General features: G+C 47.0%; 8 protein-coding genes across 8 annotated transcripts; 4 read left to right on the top strand and 4 right to left on the bottom strand.

Annotated features, from left to right (window-relative positions):
* Nucleotides 1-581: 581 nt before the first annotated feature.
* Nucleotides 582-1,503, top strand: TRIVIDRAFT_223832 (uncharacterized protein; the record flags this gene model as incomplete). The annotated part of the gene is made up of 2 exons (XM_014099236.1): nucleotides 582-758; nucleotides 808-1,503. 2 exons carry the CDS (start codon nucleotides 582-584, stop codon nucleotides 1,501-1,503), a joined length of 873 nt encoding a protein of 290 aa, XP_013954711.1.
* A 92-nt stretch (nucleotides 1,504-1,595) lies between these two features.
* Nucleotides 1,596-2,817, bottom strand: TRIVIDRAFT_154411 (uncharacterized protein; the record flags this gene model as incomplete). The annotated part of the gene is made up of 4 exons (XM_014099237.1): nucleotides 1,596-1,995; nucleotides 2,064-2,208; nucleotides 2,276-2,585; nucleotides 2,653-2,817. The coding sequence occupies 4 exons, from the start codon at nucleotides 2,815-2,817 to the stop codon at nucleotides 1,596-1,598; spliced, it is 1,020 nt and encodes a 339-aa protein (XP_013954712.1).
* A 1,648-nt stretch (nucleotides 2,818-4,465) lies between these two features.
* On the top strand, nucleotides 4,466-6,612 carry TRIVIDRAFT_223834 (uncharacterized protein; the record flags this gene model as incomplete). Its single annotated transcript, XM_014099238.1, has 6 exons — nucleotides 4,466-4,560; nucleotides 4,616-5,382; nucleotides 5,484-5,739; nucleotides 5,801-6,084; nucleotides 6,148-6,373; nucleotides 6,432-6,612. The coding sequence occupies 6 exons, from the start codon at nucleotides 4,466-4,468 to the stop codon at nucleotides 6,610-6,612; spliced, it is 1,809 nt and encodes a 602-aa protein (XP_013954713.1).
* Nucleotides 6,613-7,609: 997 nt separating this feature from the next.
* TRIVIDRAFT_48875 (uncharacterized protein) lies at nucleotides 7,610-8,623 on the top strand (the record flags this gene model as incomplete). The annotated part of the gene is made up of 2 exons (XM_014099239.1): nucleotides 7,610-7,767; nucleotides 7,825-8,623. The coding sequence occupies 2 exons, from the start codon at nucleotides 7,610-7,612 to the stop codon at nucleotides 8,621-8,623; spliced, it is 957 nt and encodes a 318-aa protein (XP_013954714.1).
* Nucleotides 8,624-9,081: 458 nt separating this feature from the next.
* TRIVIDRAFT_90223 (glycoside hydrolase family 3 protein) lies at nucleotides 9,082-11,875 on the bottom strand (the record flags this gene model as incomplete). The annotated part of the gene is made up of 6 exons (XM_014099240.1): nucleotides 9,082-10,120; nucleotides 10,180-10,585; nucleotides 10,644-11,038; nucleotides 11,100-11,257; nucleotides 11,321-11,632; nucleotides 11,698-11,875. The coding sequence occupies 6 exons, from the start codon at nucleotides 11,801-11,803 to the stop codon at nucleotides 9,194-9,196; spliced, it is 2,304 nt and encodes a 767-aa protein (XP_013954715.1).
* A 501-nt stretch (nucleotides 11,876-12,376) lies between these two features.
* On the bottom strand, nucleotides 12,377-13,633 carry TRIVIDRAFT_15340 (uncharacterized protein; the record flags this gene model as incomplete). Its single annotated transcript, XM_014099152.2, has 3 exons — nucleotides 12,377-12,970; nucleotides 13,033-13,287; nucleotides 13,361-13,633. Coding segments are annotated over 3 exons (1,122 nt in total), but the record flags the coding sequence as incomplete, so codon positions are not given.
* A 1,599-nt stretch (nucleotides 13,634-15,232) lies between these two features.
* On the top strand, nucleotides 15,233-15,962 carry TRIVIDRAFT_48841 (uncharacterized protein; the record flags this gene model as incomplete). Its single annotated transcript, XM_014099241.1, has 2 exons — nucleotides 15,233-15,650; nucleotides 15,706-15,962. 2 exons carry the CDS (start codon nucleotides 15,233-15,235, stop codon nucleotides 15,960-15,962), a joined length of 675 nt encoding a protein of 224 aa, XP_013954716.1.
* A 301-nt stretch (nucleotides 15,963-16,263) lies between these two features.
* TRIVIDRAFT_83408 (uncharacterized protein) lies at nucleotides 16,264-17,758 on the bottom strand (the record flags this gene model as incomplete). Its single annotated transcript, XM_014099242.1, has 3 exons — nucleotides 16,264-16,741; nucleotides 16,811-17,108; nucleotides 17,186-17,758. The coding sequence occupies 3 exons, from the start codon at nucleotides 17,711-17,713 to the stop codon at nucleotides 16,326-16,328; spliced, it is 1,242 nt and encodes a 413-aa protein (XP_013954717.1).
* Between the last annotated feature and the right edge of the window lie 372 nt (nucleotides 17,759-18,130).

The following is an 18,130-nucleotide window of genomic DNA, read 5'->3' on the forward strand; positions in this document are numbered from 1 at the left end:
CACCCTGGGAGAGTGGGTGCGACCATACGTGTTCAATGTTCCTTGTCGAAGATCCCGTCAATGCTCCCATAGAAGCTTTTGAGGCGCACAATTTTCTGGTCGCTTTCGTGCAGCAGATTCGCCAGATCTAATACAGTCAAACTACAACTACAGAGAATCAAAACCACACTCTCCAGAGACATGCATCTCCTGTTGTTCATGTGTTTGCTATCATCGTGACATCGGTCAGCTGACTCTTTTTCGCAGGTCCTTCGCCAGTGTGGGCTTAGCGGTTCATGCACCCCAGATTCCCATCGGAGCTTAAAAAGCGGCCGCTAGAAGCGCTGAAGCACCTGAGCAACTGAGCACATGGGCGCTAATATCGAGCCCCAGCCTCGCCACTCAACTCCATGCTTCCCCTCTTTGTCAGCTCACGATGCTTGGATGCTTGTCTTTGTAGACGCAGCTGTTGGTTTCTTGTGGGTATTCGAAGATTCGAAATAGCTTCAGCTTGGTCGAAAGGATCGCCAGCAATACTCTCTCCCCAGTCTGTTGTTTCCGCACTCCCAGGCCTTGGTATTATATTCGCCACAGGGACCAATATGTCATCGACGGAGAACGCTTCGCCTCCCATGGCAGACCAGTCCAACTCGACGGCCGCGCCCTCGTCGCCCGATCGAAATAAAAAAAAACGCATCAGAAACTGGACTGCAGATGATCGCGCAGCCCATCGCGTATTTGAACGATCCCGACGAGAGGCTTTCAAGGAACGGCTGACGGTAAGTTTCGGTAATGTTTCTCTATGTACGCCGCTAATGGAGAGATAAGACACTTGCGAGCCTTATACCGTCACTTCGATCTACGGATCCTAACCGCCTGTCCAAGCACGTTGTCATTGACCAAAGCGTTGCGCTACACAAGGCCGAGCAGAAAGAGATCGCTGAATCTCTTCAGAGGATCAATCGTCTTGTAGCCGAGCGCGATGATCTCCTCTCCGAGTTAAATACATGGCGGTTGAATGCGGGCCTTGAAGCTCGCCAGGTTCGAGTTACAGCAGATGATTCTGAGACTACCTCAGTACCGATATTAGACGAGGCCAGCGCCTCCATGTTGAGAACCGGCGTTTCATCCATCTCAGTCGGGGCCAACAATGAGCAAGGGGCAGCTGGAGGTCGTCCGCTATATCTAGAAGAGCAGTCCTCATTTGTAGCTACAGAACACGATCTGACATCGGAGCCTGTCATGGCTCGAACAGCTGAGACAAATCTCCCATCAGCATCAATGAGCATGGACATTCCATGGATGTCAACCGAGATGGATTTCACCATCCCCAATTCACTGACTCTGGCCGCCGATTATAACGCCGCCGCACCTCCGAAATCACCATCTTACACACATCTGCCAATGCCATACGACATGGCAACCAATAACCTCGAGGATGAGACTCTAAGATTTAACACGTCGATGATGCACATGGCCGATCCATCAATATTCCACAACGACACATATATTTATACTGGTTGAATACGACTACCCATAGCTTAGAGCGGATCAGCCCTCCTTCCCACGACTCTACACATCTATGTACCGCGAAGCCCGGCATTCAATACACAGCCTCACAAGGCCTGAACCGCTGTGTCGATCTTGTCCTTGCTCCTGTTTTCGCCTCCGGTAAAGAGCTCTAGAGCGATTGCCAATCTTTCTTTGGTAATGGGGTCAGCCTCAATCGCTTTAGTCAGCTCTTCTCCGCCGTTGGCGAGGTAGTCAATGTCAGTGCTGGCCAGCTTGCCATCCCATTCTGCGGCGGCAAGCGGGTCGACCTTGGCGAGCTTGCGGAGCCTTTCGGATGTCTGGGGAGGGGTTCTGTACACATGGACGGGCTTAGGCGTGCCTTCACCAGGTTGCTTGGTACCGTCATATTTGAGCTTTGCAAGCTGATCTAGAACCGTATGGGAGATTGTGGCGGAGTGGCAACCTAATTCACCAGCCGCCATAGCTTCCTTAGCAGAGATGAAGCTGAGTGGGAACAGTCAGCCGATTTATTCCTTGTTCAGGGGGATTCAGATTGCGTATATATATCTCACCTCGCATTCTTGAGAAGTGGCTGCTCTTTGCCAGTCTCTTTATACAATCGTCTGTATGTTTCGAGAATTTGGAAGACTCGGGCGCTCATGGGATGCTGGGTGGCAGGGTCTTCAACATCGGGCCAAAGGGATAGATCATCATGAGCTCGAGTTTCTGAATGAACCTTAGTATTAGTTCACATATTCATGAAATATAAGAACTTTGGACGAACCATTGAAATATGGGCTGATGTATAGCATTCCTGCCTGGCTACAGGCAATAGCCTGCGGAAGACCAAATAATGCTGTTCCGAGTGTCGGAATTCCCTCGGAGCTTAGAATCTTAGCCGCATTCAAGGCTGGGCCAGTGGATGGTATCTTGATGCAGTATCTGTCTCGGCCAATATTGGCTCTTGCAAACTCCTGGTCATACAGTCGTGCGTGGTCAAGAGTTGCCTGAGTATCATATGCCTTGGAGGGTAGGGTCTGAAGCAGGACACGGCCTTGAATCAGATCAATATTCTTCTTGCACATTAAGACTGCCTAAAGAATATCATTAGATGGAATTCTTTTTCTCAACATGGAAGCGCCGGAACTGCGTTTTATGTACCATTCTAGTATATATAGCCAACCAGCCTTTGTCCTTTAGTTCATTCGCGGTCTGAACTAGGAGTTCGGCGTTGGAAGGATGGCCGAGCTGGATATCTACCCATAGCTGGTTGCTTGTCTGGTCATGCGGCTTTATGGGCATGGCTTTGATGTATTCGGGGTCCATCCAGTCGACATCGACATTGACTAGAATTACGATTAGCTGGAATGCGTCACTCGTTTGGATTGTATGAATAGACCTACGTTGCTCCTCGAGCTTCTCCAGCCATGTTTGGGCTTCCTTGCTACCCATTTTGTACGCAACGTAGCAAGTATAGATATAATCAAGTTTGTCAGGATTGATGGGTGATTTTGTCGGCGGCCGTCGTTTTCCCAAATGAACGAGACCAAGTCTGTGCTATGAAGTGTGTTTTGACCAGACGGCAATACTTGGATGGGTCGGTTTATATACCAATTGAATCAAGAGCTTACCCACTGTTTGTAGCCACTACCATTCATTTTATTCTACCTACTTGAACGTTGTCTCGGATTCAAATTTACCGAAGACCTGTGGTTGGAAGGAGGTAGCCTAACAGGCCACCACAAGCTATTCCCAGACTTTGACATCCACCGCACTTTTTTCATTGGGCAAAGCAGTTCATCACTGACCCTCCCACATTCCGTAAACACTGTCTTCTTGCCAGGTAGCCAATCTCCTCAACACGCTCAACGACCTGCACAGGGAACCTGCACAGGGCATGAGCTTGAAACACGCAGGGCAGGATCCACGAGAGCGGCAATAGAAGCGGGGGAAATTTTAGGGCGTAGTTAGCCAGTAACTAAAACTGGTATGAGGAGACACCAAGATTTCTTCGATCCTTTATGGTTACTGGATAATATAAGAGGATAGTAATAGTAGCGGATACCAAAAGAAAATACGGGCAATAACGTATTCTAGAAGGTCCATTTTAGGTAGATAAAAGTCCTTTCTCCGTATTTCACTGAATGCGCTCGAAACTGTATCGGTTGGAGGGTTAGTAACCAGTAGCCACTCCTAAAGTTTAACATGAGCCTTGGAAGCAATTTCTCTGTGAGCCGGCTCGTGTGATAGCGGCTGACTAGCAGGTAATGCTTAAATGGCTAAATAGTCTGAGAGAACAACACGCAGGGCAGGAGAGGTAATTCCCCACAATTCAGCTTAGATTGGAGAACACGCAGGGCAGCTTGAGGAGAGAGATTTTGTGAACGAATCACTCCGGCGTCGGAATGCCGGGTGGCGGACGAGTTGGTGGGATGCCTGCAGGGGATTAGATGGGAATACGTGGTCAGTGCAATGCCCTATCTACCAGTTTGCATTTCATTCGATTTCGTTGTGTGCTCACAGATTCTTCTCTACAGGCCTCGTCTATTAAGACATAGAGTAAATATGAGGGTAAATAAATCGTTTTCCCTAAGAACGTATCGCAATCACCAGAATTATTCAAGTCGTTCGCGTACAATGTGGAAATAGTTGATCTCATTCTATGATGCTGCAAATAGGCGTTATCGTAATGCAATTCTATACGGTTTCTATGTGGCTGCGAGGGAGGCAAAACCAACTAAGCCATGGCGCCATGGTAAACGAGCCGGACACAAAACCTGGGGTTATGTGGATACGCTACCGAACCCCATGGGGGGTAAAGACTCTGCCAAAGTCGCGATAGTTGAAGTGAGACTGAAAACATATATATATTGCTGTTCAAGAATCTATTTGGCATCCATCCACTTCTCCGTGGGAGTCATCAAGACACACATCCGCATTCTTACCTGTGGAAATTTGAAGACGACAAGACGACATGGCTCACTCACCTGATCTGAAGCATCCTAAGGATGAGTTTCTTTCCCATGTTGAAGACGCGAGCCCTAATATCTCTCGCAATGTCAACGCCAAGTGAGTTTACTCCCCTTTCCATCACCGGAGACCATAAAACTGAGACTGCTGATAGGATTTGGAACCCTTTGATGGGAATATCCAAAGATAATCTGCGTTCGCAAGTCAACGCTTTCTGTAGAGAATACGGTTTCCAAGACAAACAAGATGTCTTCTTCAGAGGCGCCCTGGCAGCCCAAAACCCAGTTGACTATGAGGATATTCCAGAGCTGACTGACGATGACAAGTATTGGCTAAGGCGTGAAGTCACCAACCGGTGGCATTTGCCCAAGGCTCTTTACTACACTATTGCTCTTTGCTCTTTGGGCTCTGCTATCCAAGGCTGGGACAACACTGGTGCCAACGGCGCAAATCTGTCATTCCCCCAAGAATTTGGCATTGAGAACAATGGATGGCTTGTTGGTGTCATCAACTCAGGCCCCACGCTTTTTGGGCTTCTCAGTGCCTGGGCTGCTGACCCGGTAAATAATCTCCTCGGTCGAAGGGGCACCGTCTTCGCTACAGGACTATTCTGTATTTTCCCCGTCTTGGCTCAAGCCTTTACACAAAACTGGTGGGGTCTCATGATCTGCCGCTTGTTTATGGGTCTCGGAATGGGCATCAAGATCTCGACCATCCCGGTCTTCTCGGCAGAGGTCGCGCCGGCATCTATTCGAGGTGGATTAGTTACAAGTTTCCAACTATGGGTATCCTTTGGAATGTTTGTAGGATACTGTGTCAACCTGATCTTTTATCGGGTTGGAAAGTTGGCGTGGAGATTTCAACTCGCATCTGCATTTGCGCCGGCCATTCCCGTGGTAGTCTTTGTCTGGTTCTGCCCTGGTGAGTCTATCAGCTGATGAAGAAGTAGCGATAATAGTAGTTACCAGAATGTGGTACTGAAGGCTTCACGGTAGAGCATGATAAACTAACAATTGATCTAGAATCACCCCGATGGCTGATGAAGAAGCAACGGTATCTGGAATCATTTCAGTCTTTCTGCCGCCTGAGAAATACTGAGATGCAGTCGGCAAGAGATTTGTACTACGCCCATTGTCAAGTTATGGAAGAGAGAGACGCGTTTGCAGGTGTGAGCTTTTGGCATCGAGCATGGGAGCTGTTCTCAGTTCCCCGGCTTCGGCGAGCTGCTGTTGCTAGTGGATGGATCGTCATCAGCCAACAGTTCTCAGGCATCAACATGTAGGTGGCCCTTTCTCATTAGCAGCGAATTAATACTTGATTCTGACTATGTGTTACATAGCATGGCCTTCTATAGCTCAACCATATTTGTTGAGGCTGGCTACTCAACGCTTAGTAGCTTACTTGCCTCCATGGGGTTTGGCCTTGTTCTCTTCGTTTTCGCCTTTCCAGCAGTTTACACCATGGATACTTTCGGCCGTCGCAATCTACTTCTCACAACGTTTCCAAACATGGCCTGGTGCCTTCTCGCGGCTGGGCTCTGTTTTCTCATGTCCACCGAAAACAGCGCTCGAATTCCCTGTATAGCTTTTTTCGTCTATCTCTTCACAGCTTTCTATGGACCTGGTAAGTATCCATGTTCGCGAATAAAGTACGAAGTGCGAATTGCTAAACTTAAATAAAAATAAGGGATTGGGCCGTTACCATCCATTTACTTTGCTGAGGCATTTCCCTTGTCTCACCGCGAGCTTGGCGCGGGTTTAACAATCTGCATTAACAATGCTGTTGGTAGTGCTTTGAGTCTTACTTTTCCCTCACTACTGAAAGGACTCGGGCCTACTGGTGCATTTGGTTTCTATGCGGGATTAAATATGCTTGCTTTCGTTGTCATTTTCTTCATCGTTCCAGAAACCATGTATGTCACTCTACCCTTTCAGAAGCTAACGGCGAGACAACCGCTAAATTGAAACCAGGAAACGCACCTTGGAGGAGCTCGATTACATATTTGGTGTGCCAACTCGACGTCATGTGTCTTATCAAGTCGGCACTTGGCTGCCTTGGTGGATTAAGAAGTACATCTTCTTCCAGCGCAAAGCGAAACTCGAGCCCTTGTACAAGCTAGACGGTTCAGATGACACAGCCGGGGCTCAGTAAGAGATACATGGAAAGCAGGAGGCGTGGCGCTTTTTGATTAGCTGAAATCCAGATATGAGGCATTTCAGGATCACTAGGTATTTGCCTTTTTGTCAAGTGCCGGCATAATATGAAATCACTCTCTCTAAATAGCGTAGTTGCTGTGCTGTACTTCATTGCTTAATACATTATTCATATTTCGGATCATGGCGGCACTTGTAATAGTGTTATGAAATCAATGAAATAATGGAGAAGAAGAAATAATGGAGGTGATTTTTGTGTCCAGAATGCGCTTTGCTAAGCTGGAATGTATTGTCTGCAACAAACTTTTCAAACCCGAGTAAGGCAATGGGGAGCTATATTGATAGTCATCTCGGAATGATCAAATAGGCAACTGCTAGGATCTTTTCCCGTAAGCGAACTATTCAGACTAGTCAAGTGTAATAGAATGACTACTGTGTGATATGACAGCTTTTGTGAATTTCTAAGGGGACTTTTTCCTTCCGCATCTTCCTCGTACATTCAAAACAGGACTCTAGTGATGCATGTATGATTCACTAACTTGAATCAGATATGATGAAGTAATTCGGTCTCGAGTTTGGATTATCAATGTCAAAAACAAATCAAGGACTTTACGGCCTTCCAACAGTATCACATCGAGGTGGCAATGTGCCATACGCGGCGACAATTGACTCGCCTGCATTTAAAAAAACCCTTGGCATTGACTTAAGCTCCATTACAAATGGAGTTCGCTTAGTAGGGAAGACGAAGCTTGACGCCCAATTTGCGTTATGTTTGTAAGACGATACTAATCACTCACCTTTTTGTTCACTAATCAGAAAAGGGAGCCAATGAAGCTATTCGCGGATATTTAGTCGCGTCCCAATGCAGTATCTTCATTGCACTCCAGAAATCCATACAATCTACGCAATAGTTCTTCTATAAAATAATTCCATTCCTCAAGAGAATTTTTTTGTATAAAAAGCAAGCCTGCGAAAAGCGACAAGCGAAAAGAAAAATGAGCGAGAAAATTAAGATCGGTGCTGTGCAAGCGGAGCCTGCATGGCTCAACTTACCGGAGTCCGTCAAGAAAGTCACTTCATTGGTGGAGCAGGCTGGAAAAGACGGAGTCAATGTGCTAGGATTCCCAGAGTTATTCGTTCCAGGATATCCATGGTACGTAGGGGTGAAAATATTCCATCACGATCTGAAGGATGATACTGATTGTCTTAGGAGCATCTGGACTGAGCCCTATCTTCCAAATGCCCCCATGCTCCACGAATACATGGCCAATTCTCTCGTCAAAGACTCTCCTGAGATGGACCAAATTCGTGAAGCCGTTAAAAAGGCAGGCATTTTCATCGTTTTGGGATATTCCGAGCGAGATGGGGACAGCTTATACATCTCGCAATCTTTCATTGACCCTACTGGAACAATTGTCTTACACCGCCGTAAAATTAAGCCAACTGGCGTGGAGCGGTCAGTTTGGGGCGACGGACAGGCTGATGGGTTGATTAACGTCGTTGATAGCCCATTTGGTAAGATTGGCGGCCTCAATTGCTGGGAACACTTCCAGCCTCTGCTGCGATACCACGAATACAGCCAGGGAGTTGATATCCACGTCGGGGGTTGGCCACCTTTCTTCCACAAACCTGACAATCTCCCTTCGCTGTACTTGACGACTGCCGAAGGAGATCGTCTTGCTTGTCAGTTCATGGCGATGGAAGGTGGTTGTTTTTTTATATGCAGTACTCAGGTGCTGAGTGACAAAGGTCGCGAGAAACTAAAACTGGTTGGTAACCCTTATGTGAAGACCCCAGGCGGAGGGTTCGCGATGCTTTTCGGGCCTGACGGTACCGCGCTGGTTGATCCGTTGGATCCTGGTGAAGAGGGCATTCTCTCAGCGGAGATTGAGCTAAGTACCATTGACTACGCTAAGCAGCTGCTTGATGTGGTTGGACATTACTCGAGGCCGGATCTGCTGAGCCTCAAGGTCAATCTTGAGCCTGCCAAGCATGTGCACTACAAGTGAGAGGTGCCAAGCGTGTCAATGCTTAACTAGGTTGTTCTAAGGTGAACGCATTCTAGGCAACTCTATAGAAATCTTTGAGAGAGAAAATAAAAGCCATTTACGGCAATCTTGCAAGCCGAGATTGTATTCCCACTTAAAGCAGCAGCCCTACCCTGACGCAACATGGCTTTCCATCAGGTATTGGCTGTAGGGACCTCTGGTTGGCGGGTGAAGTAATTACATGTAGTCATCACCTTAAGTTGGTTGCATGTATCTAGCTTCTCAAAGGCTTAACAGAAACTAACATTTATCTGCCTATTCTTCTACAACTATTGCCACCTATTCTACTCTGCCTGTTTTCCCCTGCTCTTGTAAGGGCTTTTGTGATATTTTGGGATCTCTATCTAAGTTTAAAAAAAAAAAAACACTGCCATTTTTTTTCCTACATCATTGATCGTGTACAAATTGATTTCGATGGTAAAATTGTCCTGAATTCATTGATTAATTCTCTATATACATCGTATCACTTCATAATACAAAACTGCGCTCACTTTCAACACTACGTGAGCACAAGCAATGCCGACTAGTCATCTAGTTGTTGGTAACTCGCAGTGCTCCTGTTAGTCGAATATCTCGACTGCTTGCTCCAACAAAGATTTTGTACTCTCCCTCTTGAATAACCCAGGACTGAGAAATCACGTCCCATACACTGAAATCTCTCTTTGTAAGCTCAAAGCGAACAATTTCCGACCCTTGAGGAGACAAGAGTATCTTATTGAAGCCACGCAATTGTTTTGGTGGGCTGTTTGGGATAGCCAAGTATAGCTGGGCAACTTCATGTCCAGACATAGAGCCACTGTTGGTGATTGTTGCGGCAACTGTTGCAGCAGGTTGCCAGAGATTATCGCCGCTACACTTGGACGGGCGAAGATGTTTTGACGCATTGATGGAGAGGGATGAATATCCAAAAGACGTATAGCTGAGCCCATATCCAAACTCAAATCGTGGCGTAATGTTCTTCGCATCAAAAGCGCGATAATCGAGATATACGCCTTCGGTGAAATCGCATTGCGGGTCAATGTCGTCCTCAGAACTACGCATGCACGGCGCATACACTGAGTAATCGCTCTCGTTCTTTGCAATTGTGTAAGGTAGCTTGCCAGAGAAGTTGGATTCGCCATAGAGCAGCTTCAAAAGAGCCCTGCCGCTGTCTTGGCCAGGCAGATGAGCAACGATAGTGGCAGTAATATTGGGATGCTCGATCCATTGATCAACCAGACGAATGCCCGCAGCGTGTATGACAACAATGGTGTTGGTGCATTTAGAAGCCACATTCTTGACAAGGGCATCACTGAAATCATCATGCAACCCTTCGCGATCCCAGCCCTCGGTTGCAATCGCATTGATGAAAACCAGGCAAGCATCGGAAGCGGCATTAACATCAGGGTTGGATGAATCCAGATCCCAGTTCACCCAAGTGCCGTCTTTGCGAGCACGATGCTGAATGGCACTAAGGGGCTGGATTAAGGTTAGCCATGACCGATTTCCGCGGCATTCAGGGAGCAAAAATCACATACATCATCGATATATGCTGGCGAGTTTGCACCAGCCCGACCACCAGTGACGATTGTACCTCCCCTTGCTGCCTGGTCAAAGTGGGCTTCATGGCCCAATAAAACTTTTTCCATCTCTGGAGACGAAGTGTATCCATGTGAGAACAAAAGGTCAGTATTCTTGGTACGGGGGATTGTAGCGTCGTAACCAAACACGGATATCATAGCGAGCTTGCCTTTGAACGGCAGAGCATTGTCGCGATTCTTGACCAAGACGTGTCCTGCAATAGCGCCCTCCAAAAGTACAGAATTTGATGCAGGATCTCTTGCATCTACCTTCTCATGAAGTTGGGTGAGCTGCTTGAGGCCAATGCCCGGAGTTGGAAATTTGTTACCATCTTGGCCGACCAAATACCATGCAGCGATAATGCTTTGCACACCGAAGTTAGCATAAATAGCGTTGGATGAGGGTTAAAAAAAACACTTACCGTGTTGCCATATCAGTCACCCGGTCCTCGCTGACAGTCCCGTTCGCAACCGCATCTGTCAGATTCTTGCCCCATGAACCACCGAGAGGCATCACCATGTCGAGTCCCGCATTGGCACTTTGTATATCGTGTTGAGCATCCCAATCAAGCATGACGAAACCCTCGAATGCCAGCTCGGTCTTGAGGATGCCATTCATAAGCTTGTCGTTCTTGCATCCGTACGTACTGTTGATCCTATTGTAAGAGCACATGACAGATCCTACACCAGCATGAACGCTGTCCATAAAAGGCCACAAGTAGTATTCGTGCAGCGTTTTATCATCGATATTTGCCGAAACGGCTTCAACACCAAAGTACGGACGTCTTAGAGTCTCTTGTTCGTTGGCGATGAAATGCTACATTTCGATAGGTCAGCCTCCACCTGGACAATCCATATGTTCTATCATCAGATGGTACCTTGATATTCGCAATTACGCCAGCCTCTTGCATTCCGATTATAGTCTCTGAATTCAACTGGCCAGAGAGATATGGATCAATAGAGAATCCCTCCCAATTTCGACCACCTAGCGGCGTTCGTCCTAATGGGCCAGCATTGGGACCGAGTGGTACGTTGACTGACAACCTTTGTTTCAGCAAATGATAACATCAAATCGAAGAAAGGGTAACGAAAAACTGACCTCCCTTTGCTTTAAACTCCTTGCCCATGTGGAACCCTCTTTCATGTGTCAGGTTTCGATCCCAGCTTGCTCCAACGTGAATCCCAGATGGATAAGAGTTGACCATGTCAGTTGCGCGAACTCCATTACCAGCGTCGTGAACACACATGCCGGGCCATCCTAGTCGAGGAACGGAGCCAGTGTTACCAGCGCAGACGTTGTCGCTGCGGTATCCACGCGTAATGTTGGCTTTTTCTTCCAATGTCATTTGCTGCACCAGCCTTTCGGCGCGGCGATATGCATATGCCCACTGTCCATTTCTTTTACCTTGCTCTATGCGTAGGTGTAAGTATTGGCTGTGGCTTCACCAATTAACCAGGGGAGAGTGACAAACTCACGCGTCAAAGGGATCTGTGGTGCGTCTTCGGCTGCAACACTACCTGGGGGTAGCGCCGCTGCAGCGAGAAACAAGCTAGCACAGCTGGATAATAGATACAACCGCATGGTCGGAATTCAGATATTGTTCTGAGCTGTTGGCCGTTGCACTCAAGGATATAATTTTCTCCTCCCGGAGCAGGTCAGGTTTAATATCTGAAGCAGGAGATCTTAGTCAAGCTCAAGTTTGAGCATCGCGATGAAGGCAAGCTGGGGCTGAGCTCCGTTCACCGCTGCCAAGCCGACGTTCCCCGACAAATAGGATCACGATCCGATGCGGGGACAAACATTGGAAGCCGTAAGAATCCCCCACCCTTGCAAGGTGCAGCTCGTAGTGTGACAAATAACGCCAAACTATCTTCCCCCACTCTAGGTGGTTGCGTCAAGCTGGACAGTAATTGAATGGAATGGTTCGAGCAGATGTTCAATCTAGCGGAGAATCGGGGAATTGCCCGAAGAATTTCTTTCTCTCTGGGATAGCTGACGTATGTAACTTTGCACAATGACCAATGCTTTTTCGTATTGCAACTCCTGATGGCGTCTGGATCATTCTGGCCAAAATCACCCATGCAGAGCCAAAAATCGTATATCCACCGGCTATTCCTGCTCCGATATTAGTGACCCGGCATCGCCGGCATCACCTCAAGTGAAAGAAGGCGGTATATCATTGGAGCTGATGATAGTATTCAATATCTTCAAGGCATCTGCTTGTCCGCTTCCGTAGAGGTCTTGCTGAGCCCATATTCTTCGTATGATGTGCTCTGTCGACGTCAGATTGCTAAGCGGTCTCTCGTGTATCGCATTCTTCAATGTCGAAAGAACCACTAATCTGTCGCTATCGCTTTCCGTTTGTAGAGCCAACATGATCATAATAAAGGGTCTCTCGCACAGCCCGAGATCGCTCAAGAGACGAAGCACTTCCTCAGCGCTAGCGCGTGACAAGCGCGAATCGGCAAATGATCCTCGAACCACACGATCAAGATAAATGAGAACTGCAAGTTGGTACATGCGAGCAATCGTGAGATAGCGCTTTCTGCTTCCGACAACATGGTAGTCTTCCCTATCGATGCCACTGCATAGTTGTTGGCCGATATCTCGGATCTTACCTTCGAGATCATAAATGGCGTGAGAATGGCCTTTTGATAAGTACAATGGATCATCTCGGTCTTTTATGAGGTCGATAGCTTTACTAAGGAACTCTAAAAGCTCAAGTGAGCAGCCAAGAGTGCTATGAATCTGAACATTTCTCAGTCAATTGCTTCATTCTAGGATAGGATAGGATTGGGGGAAATAAGTACCGTGCTGAAATGATCAGCAGACACAATCTTAGCGATGAGCATGTCCCGCTGCGCAATCGCCGCCATCTCTGGGGTGCGCCTTTGCCAATGCTGCAAACTGAATTTGTAAAGGACGTTGTGATAAAATACCCAGTCCAGGAGAGTCGCATGTTCACCTTCACGCTCACCACGGCCTTGGTAGCTTGACTTGACGATGGTCATGCAGCCATCAAAGTGAACGGACCAAACGGTTGTCTTGCCACTTGGACAAAGAACCTAAAAGATACAGTTAAATTATGATCAGCATACGAATTTAAATAATGCATAAAATAGCAAAGCCATTACAAACCTCGTATAAGCTTAAGAGCAAGCTGGCGGCAATAGCTTGAGCTCTACATCGGGGATCTGGAATTCGGTCGATTGCGCCTTGTAGTGCAGTCACAGCACGCATCTGATGCATCATGGCCTCATCTGGCATTCTGAGATAAAGATACGAAATCGCGTTCATTGCATAGCGGACTGCAAGAGATGAAACGCCGTCATCTGTGAGTGCCATTCGGCGAAGGAGGCCACAAACATCTTGTCGCAGATCGCCCCGAGATGTGATTAGTCGAACAGCGGACGATATATCAGTATCATCTAGCAAGTTCAGTTTTAATCATAAACATAACGTTTAGTGGTACTAGCCATTACTCACATATAGGGCGTTTGTTACTTCCAAATCGAGGAAGCTGCGGCGAGCGGCTAGGTGATGGCATCCAAACCCTCATCTTCATGTTGTTATTGTCGGCTGCACGGCAAGTGATCATTGTTAACGTAAGAAATAATATGGCAGCTACAAAGTACACGCAAGAGCACTCACTGAGAGAATCTGAAGAATTGTTTTCATAGTAAAGCACGAGGTCCACACTGGATGTATTTAAGAAGGCAAAGGCATTGGTTCGATACTTCTGATTCCGAACCTGCGCGGTCATTGCCCGACGCTCATCGCCATCACGAGGCCATGATAGATTGTAGTCATATCCAGAGCAAACCTTCCCTCTTCTCTTACAAGAGGAACATGCCGGCATCAGTCTATCGCACGCAATCTTGCGGTCTAGGCGGCGTTAGCTACAGCTGACGTTGACGTTTCACAACTTGTAGGTGGCTGTAGGTTCTCGGAGGGACGGCTTGAGCGTACTTTTACAATTGAGGCATGATTTCTGCCCCCGGGGTTTGGAAATGATGGCATCTGAATCAGCCATGATGCCTTTCCCATCAGCCTTCGTTGCTGCGGATCGGTACAGTGCATGTACGTATGTAGTTTCTAGAATCCTGAGAAGCTGAAGAGATCATGCAGTGCTCTAGAGCCACACAGTGTATATCTCATCCCGACTGCCGAAATTCCAGGCGGTTCCAGCGCCCAAACAAGATACCTATAGGCCAGATGAGAAGCTCTTAGCGCCGCTGATGCGCAGAATCAATACAGTACGAAAAAGATTACATGTACATATGCAGTCGAATGCGCTCGAAACATGCTGACGATGGCTTATTATGCGCGATGACGACTCAAAATGTCGCGTGGCGATTTATAATAGACTAAGGTACGGAGTAATACCTGAGCCAGCAATTAAGAGGAGGTCAAATATCGACGTAAAATCTCCTCTGTCCTTCCATTTCATCCTCACCAATCGTGAAAAGCGTTTTGCAAGAAGTGAATACGCAATGATTTATCACAAGCTGCCCCATTTTGGTAGAAGAACTGCCAAGTTGCTGTCGATGCTACTGCGGGTGCATCTTTCCGTGCAGCATCGTTAAGCTCCTTCACAGCTTCAGCCACTGAATCCAGGCAAAATCGCCCGAAAACAATGAGCGCATTGCGGTGTGACATGTTTGTTACGAGTATGCTTTCGGCATCGGAACAACGCTATTCCAGCTCAGCAAAACATTCTTTCTGAAGCTTTCACGATTTTCGCACTAGCCAAAAGCACACCCCTCTATCAATCATTGTCTGCATCACATCACACGACTCAATCTGTGATCCCTCATTCCTTCTCTACAGCCAACTGCGCAATCCAAACAAAAGTTTCTTCATGAAAGACCATTCTTTCTCTAGATTGACAGCGAATCTCATTTAGTCATATCTTAACCAAAGCTTTCCAGTTTCTTTTCCACCACCTCACTTCATTCTGGTTGAAATTTCTCAAGTCATCTTTCGCAGACCGAAACAAAATCAACAAAAATGGCAGAGCAAGGAGAAACCTGCCGCATTCTTGTCATGGCATCCGGCAATGGCTCGAATTTCCAGGCATTGATAGATGGCGTCGCATCTGGCAGCATCCCCAACAGCAGAATTACTCGTCTGATAGTCAATCGTGCAAAGGCATACGCCACTACTCGAGCAGAACAGGCAAGCATCCCATGGGAATACTTCAACCTCATCAGTAACGGATTTCTGGCCAAGGGAGAGAAAGATGAAGCAAAGATGGTTGAGGCAAGGAAGAAGTATGATGCTGCCTTGGCAGACAAGATTCTACATCTGGAGGAGAGACCGGAATTGATAGTCCTTGCGGGTTGGATGTGGGTGTTTTCTTCCGACTTCCTACGGCCACTGGAAGCAGCAGGTATCAAAGTTATAAATTTGCATCCGGCCCTTCCCGGTAAGTCCATCGAATGTCCACTGGCATATAATGCACTTGCTAATCGACTGACTAGGGCAATTTGATGGTGCCCATGCAATTGAGCGAGCTTACGAGGACCTTAAGGCGGGAAGGATTACGCACACGGGCATCATGGTTCACTATGTTATTCAGGAAGTCGACAGAGGCGACCCCATTCTTATCCAGGAAATTGGCTGGGAGGGAGAGGAGCTTGATGCGCTGGAGGCGAAGATTCATGCTCATGAGCATGAACTGATCGTGAAGGCTACCGCAAAGGTGGCTGGAGAGATAGTAGAGGGACGGAAAAAATGAAAAGTGTTTTAAACTCTCATAGTATAAACAGAGCTTTCATAAAACCACCTTGTGTGGAGTACAAACATGACAGTGTGAACAGCAGTGTACCTACCATATGGACATAACATAGATGTATTATAAAACATCATATAGCCTGCTATATACTGCCAATATGTTCTATTACCTAGGCAGTTTACACCTGGTATCTCAACAGCGTTTGGGCTACTCTCCTCTACTATTACTAGTTTATCTGTTATCACCACCGTCTGAGATTTGGAAATATACGTGGTGGTGCTAGTTAGCTACTCCCCTTGCCATTGATCAAATAACTTTTGATTGACTATGACTATACGAAAAGCGCAGTCTCACTAGCATGGTTAGTCACTCAAGAGCTTTGTAAACTTGAGTCTCTATGTCAGCCCACAGTCCCACAACTTTACCATCTCCGAATGGAAGGATCTGGGAGCAAATCATCCCAGCCACGCCCTTTTCGCGATCACACCACCACCATAAGTTCGCCAAACCAGCCCAGTGAACAGTTTCTTTAGATCTCCCAGTGCCGTTGCTATTAGCCTTCATGAAAGTTAAACCCCATCCCTGTGGTGGACTTCCATGCACTGCATATAGCTCGTCAATAGCGCTGGTTAGATCAGGTTTAGCAGCGGGAATGCCTTGGCGACTGTAGTTGGGAAATTGCGGAATCTGGTTACGGAACATCTCTTCCACTGTATCTTTGAGCAATAATTGGCTTCCAGTCCTGGGACAAGTGCCGTCGTTCAATAACACTGCCAATATCTCTGTTCGAATTGCTCAGCTGCTGCTTTACGACTCAAGGCATGAAGCTGGTAAGAAGGCCCACGACTTACTGCAGAATTCTTGAGGCTTTGCAAACATGCCCGCGCCACCACTATTAAACACCCGGCTTGTCTCAAATTCGTCATCGGGATTGACGACCAGCGGGATTCGAAGAAGATGATCCCGCGGTCGTATTTTTCCATCTACAGCTCTGGAGTGCATATATGCAAGACGACTTCGCATGTCTTTATTTGGGAACATGGACATATCTTTGATGCCGAGAGGCTGGAATATATGATTCTGTATATATGCGTTGAGATTAAGTCCGGTAGTGCGTTCGACAGCTATTCCAGCCCAATCGATGCTCGTCTAATGGGAATCACATGTCAGCCACTTTGTCGCAAATGCCGAGCTACAAAATTCTTCAAAGAAACGTCGAAACTTACACCATATTCCCACCCTTCTCCAGGCTGAAATAGCAGAGGAAGAGAGGTAATATCTTCAACTCGTCCAGAAAACTCTTCTCTCCCGACTGGAAAAGTCCAATTCCTCAGCCGTTCATTGAAAAAGGTGTAGCCAAACCCAGAAGTATGGGTTAAGAGCATTCGAAGGGTAATTTTCTTGTTTTTAGCTTCAAAAGCTCCATCATCACGCAACACTTTCATCTCCTTGAGCTCATGAAGAACATTCTCAAGATGGTCGCCATCATCTAGCCTCAGGATTCCTTGCTCTACAAGCTGCATGCAAGCAATCCCCGTGAGCACCTTGGTACAAGATGCAATCCAAAAAATTGTGTCGAGAGTCATTGGATCATTTGATGTCAAACCTCGCTTACCAGCAGAGTGGGCAAACAGTTCTTCGCCATTCTTATCAATGACTACAACCGTAACACCAGGAATATCAATATTGGGGTCAACGCATGCTTTGTTGACTGTATCTTGTAGCTTGGATAGAGTTTGAGTACTGAAAGGCATTTTGGTAATTGAAAGGTGAATATAAGATAGATAGATAGATAATTGGCAAAGCTTTGATGCTAGTAAATGGACTCACCCTGCTTTTGTGTTTTGTCGCATCCGGGTGTGCGTCATGCCCCCTTTGCGTAACGTGGAGAGTCCGACTCTGTGCAACTTTGCCACGCTTTCACATGAATCTCATGACCAAACAAATACCACCTGTATCCGTGTCTCTATTCGCCTCTGCATACCGATAGGACACGTATCCTTGTTTCAGTTCATCTCTGCATATTGATATGACACGTATCATTGGTTCAATTCACTTCTGCGGCTTGCGTGCCGTTCCGCCTGCATTTTCCCCCTCTTTTTTATCCCGATCCGCATGTGAAGGCGTTTCAACTTACCAAAGATGTAACATTATTCGCTCAACAGTCCGCT

Source organism: Trichoderma virens (assembly GCF_000170995.1).
Source record: "Trichoderma virens Gv29-8 chromosome Unknown TRIVIscaffold_79, whole genome shotgun sequence".
Taxonomy (NCBI): domain Eukaryota; kingdom Fungi; phylum Ascomycota; class Sordariomycetes; order Hypocreales; family Hypocreaceae; genus Trichoderma; species Trichoderma virens.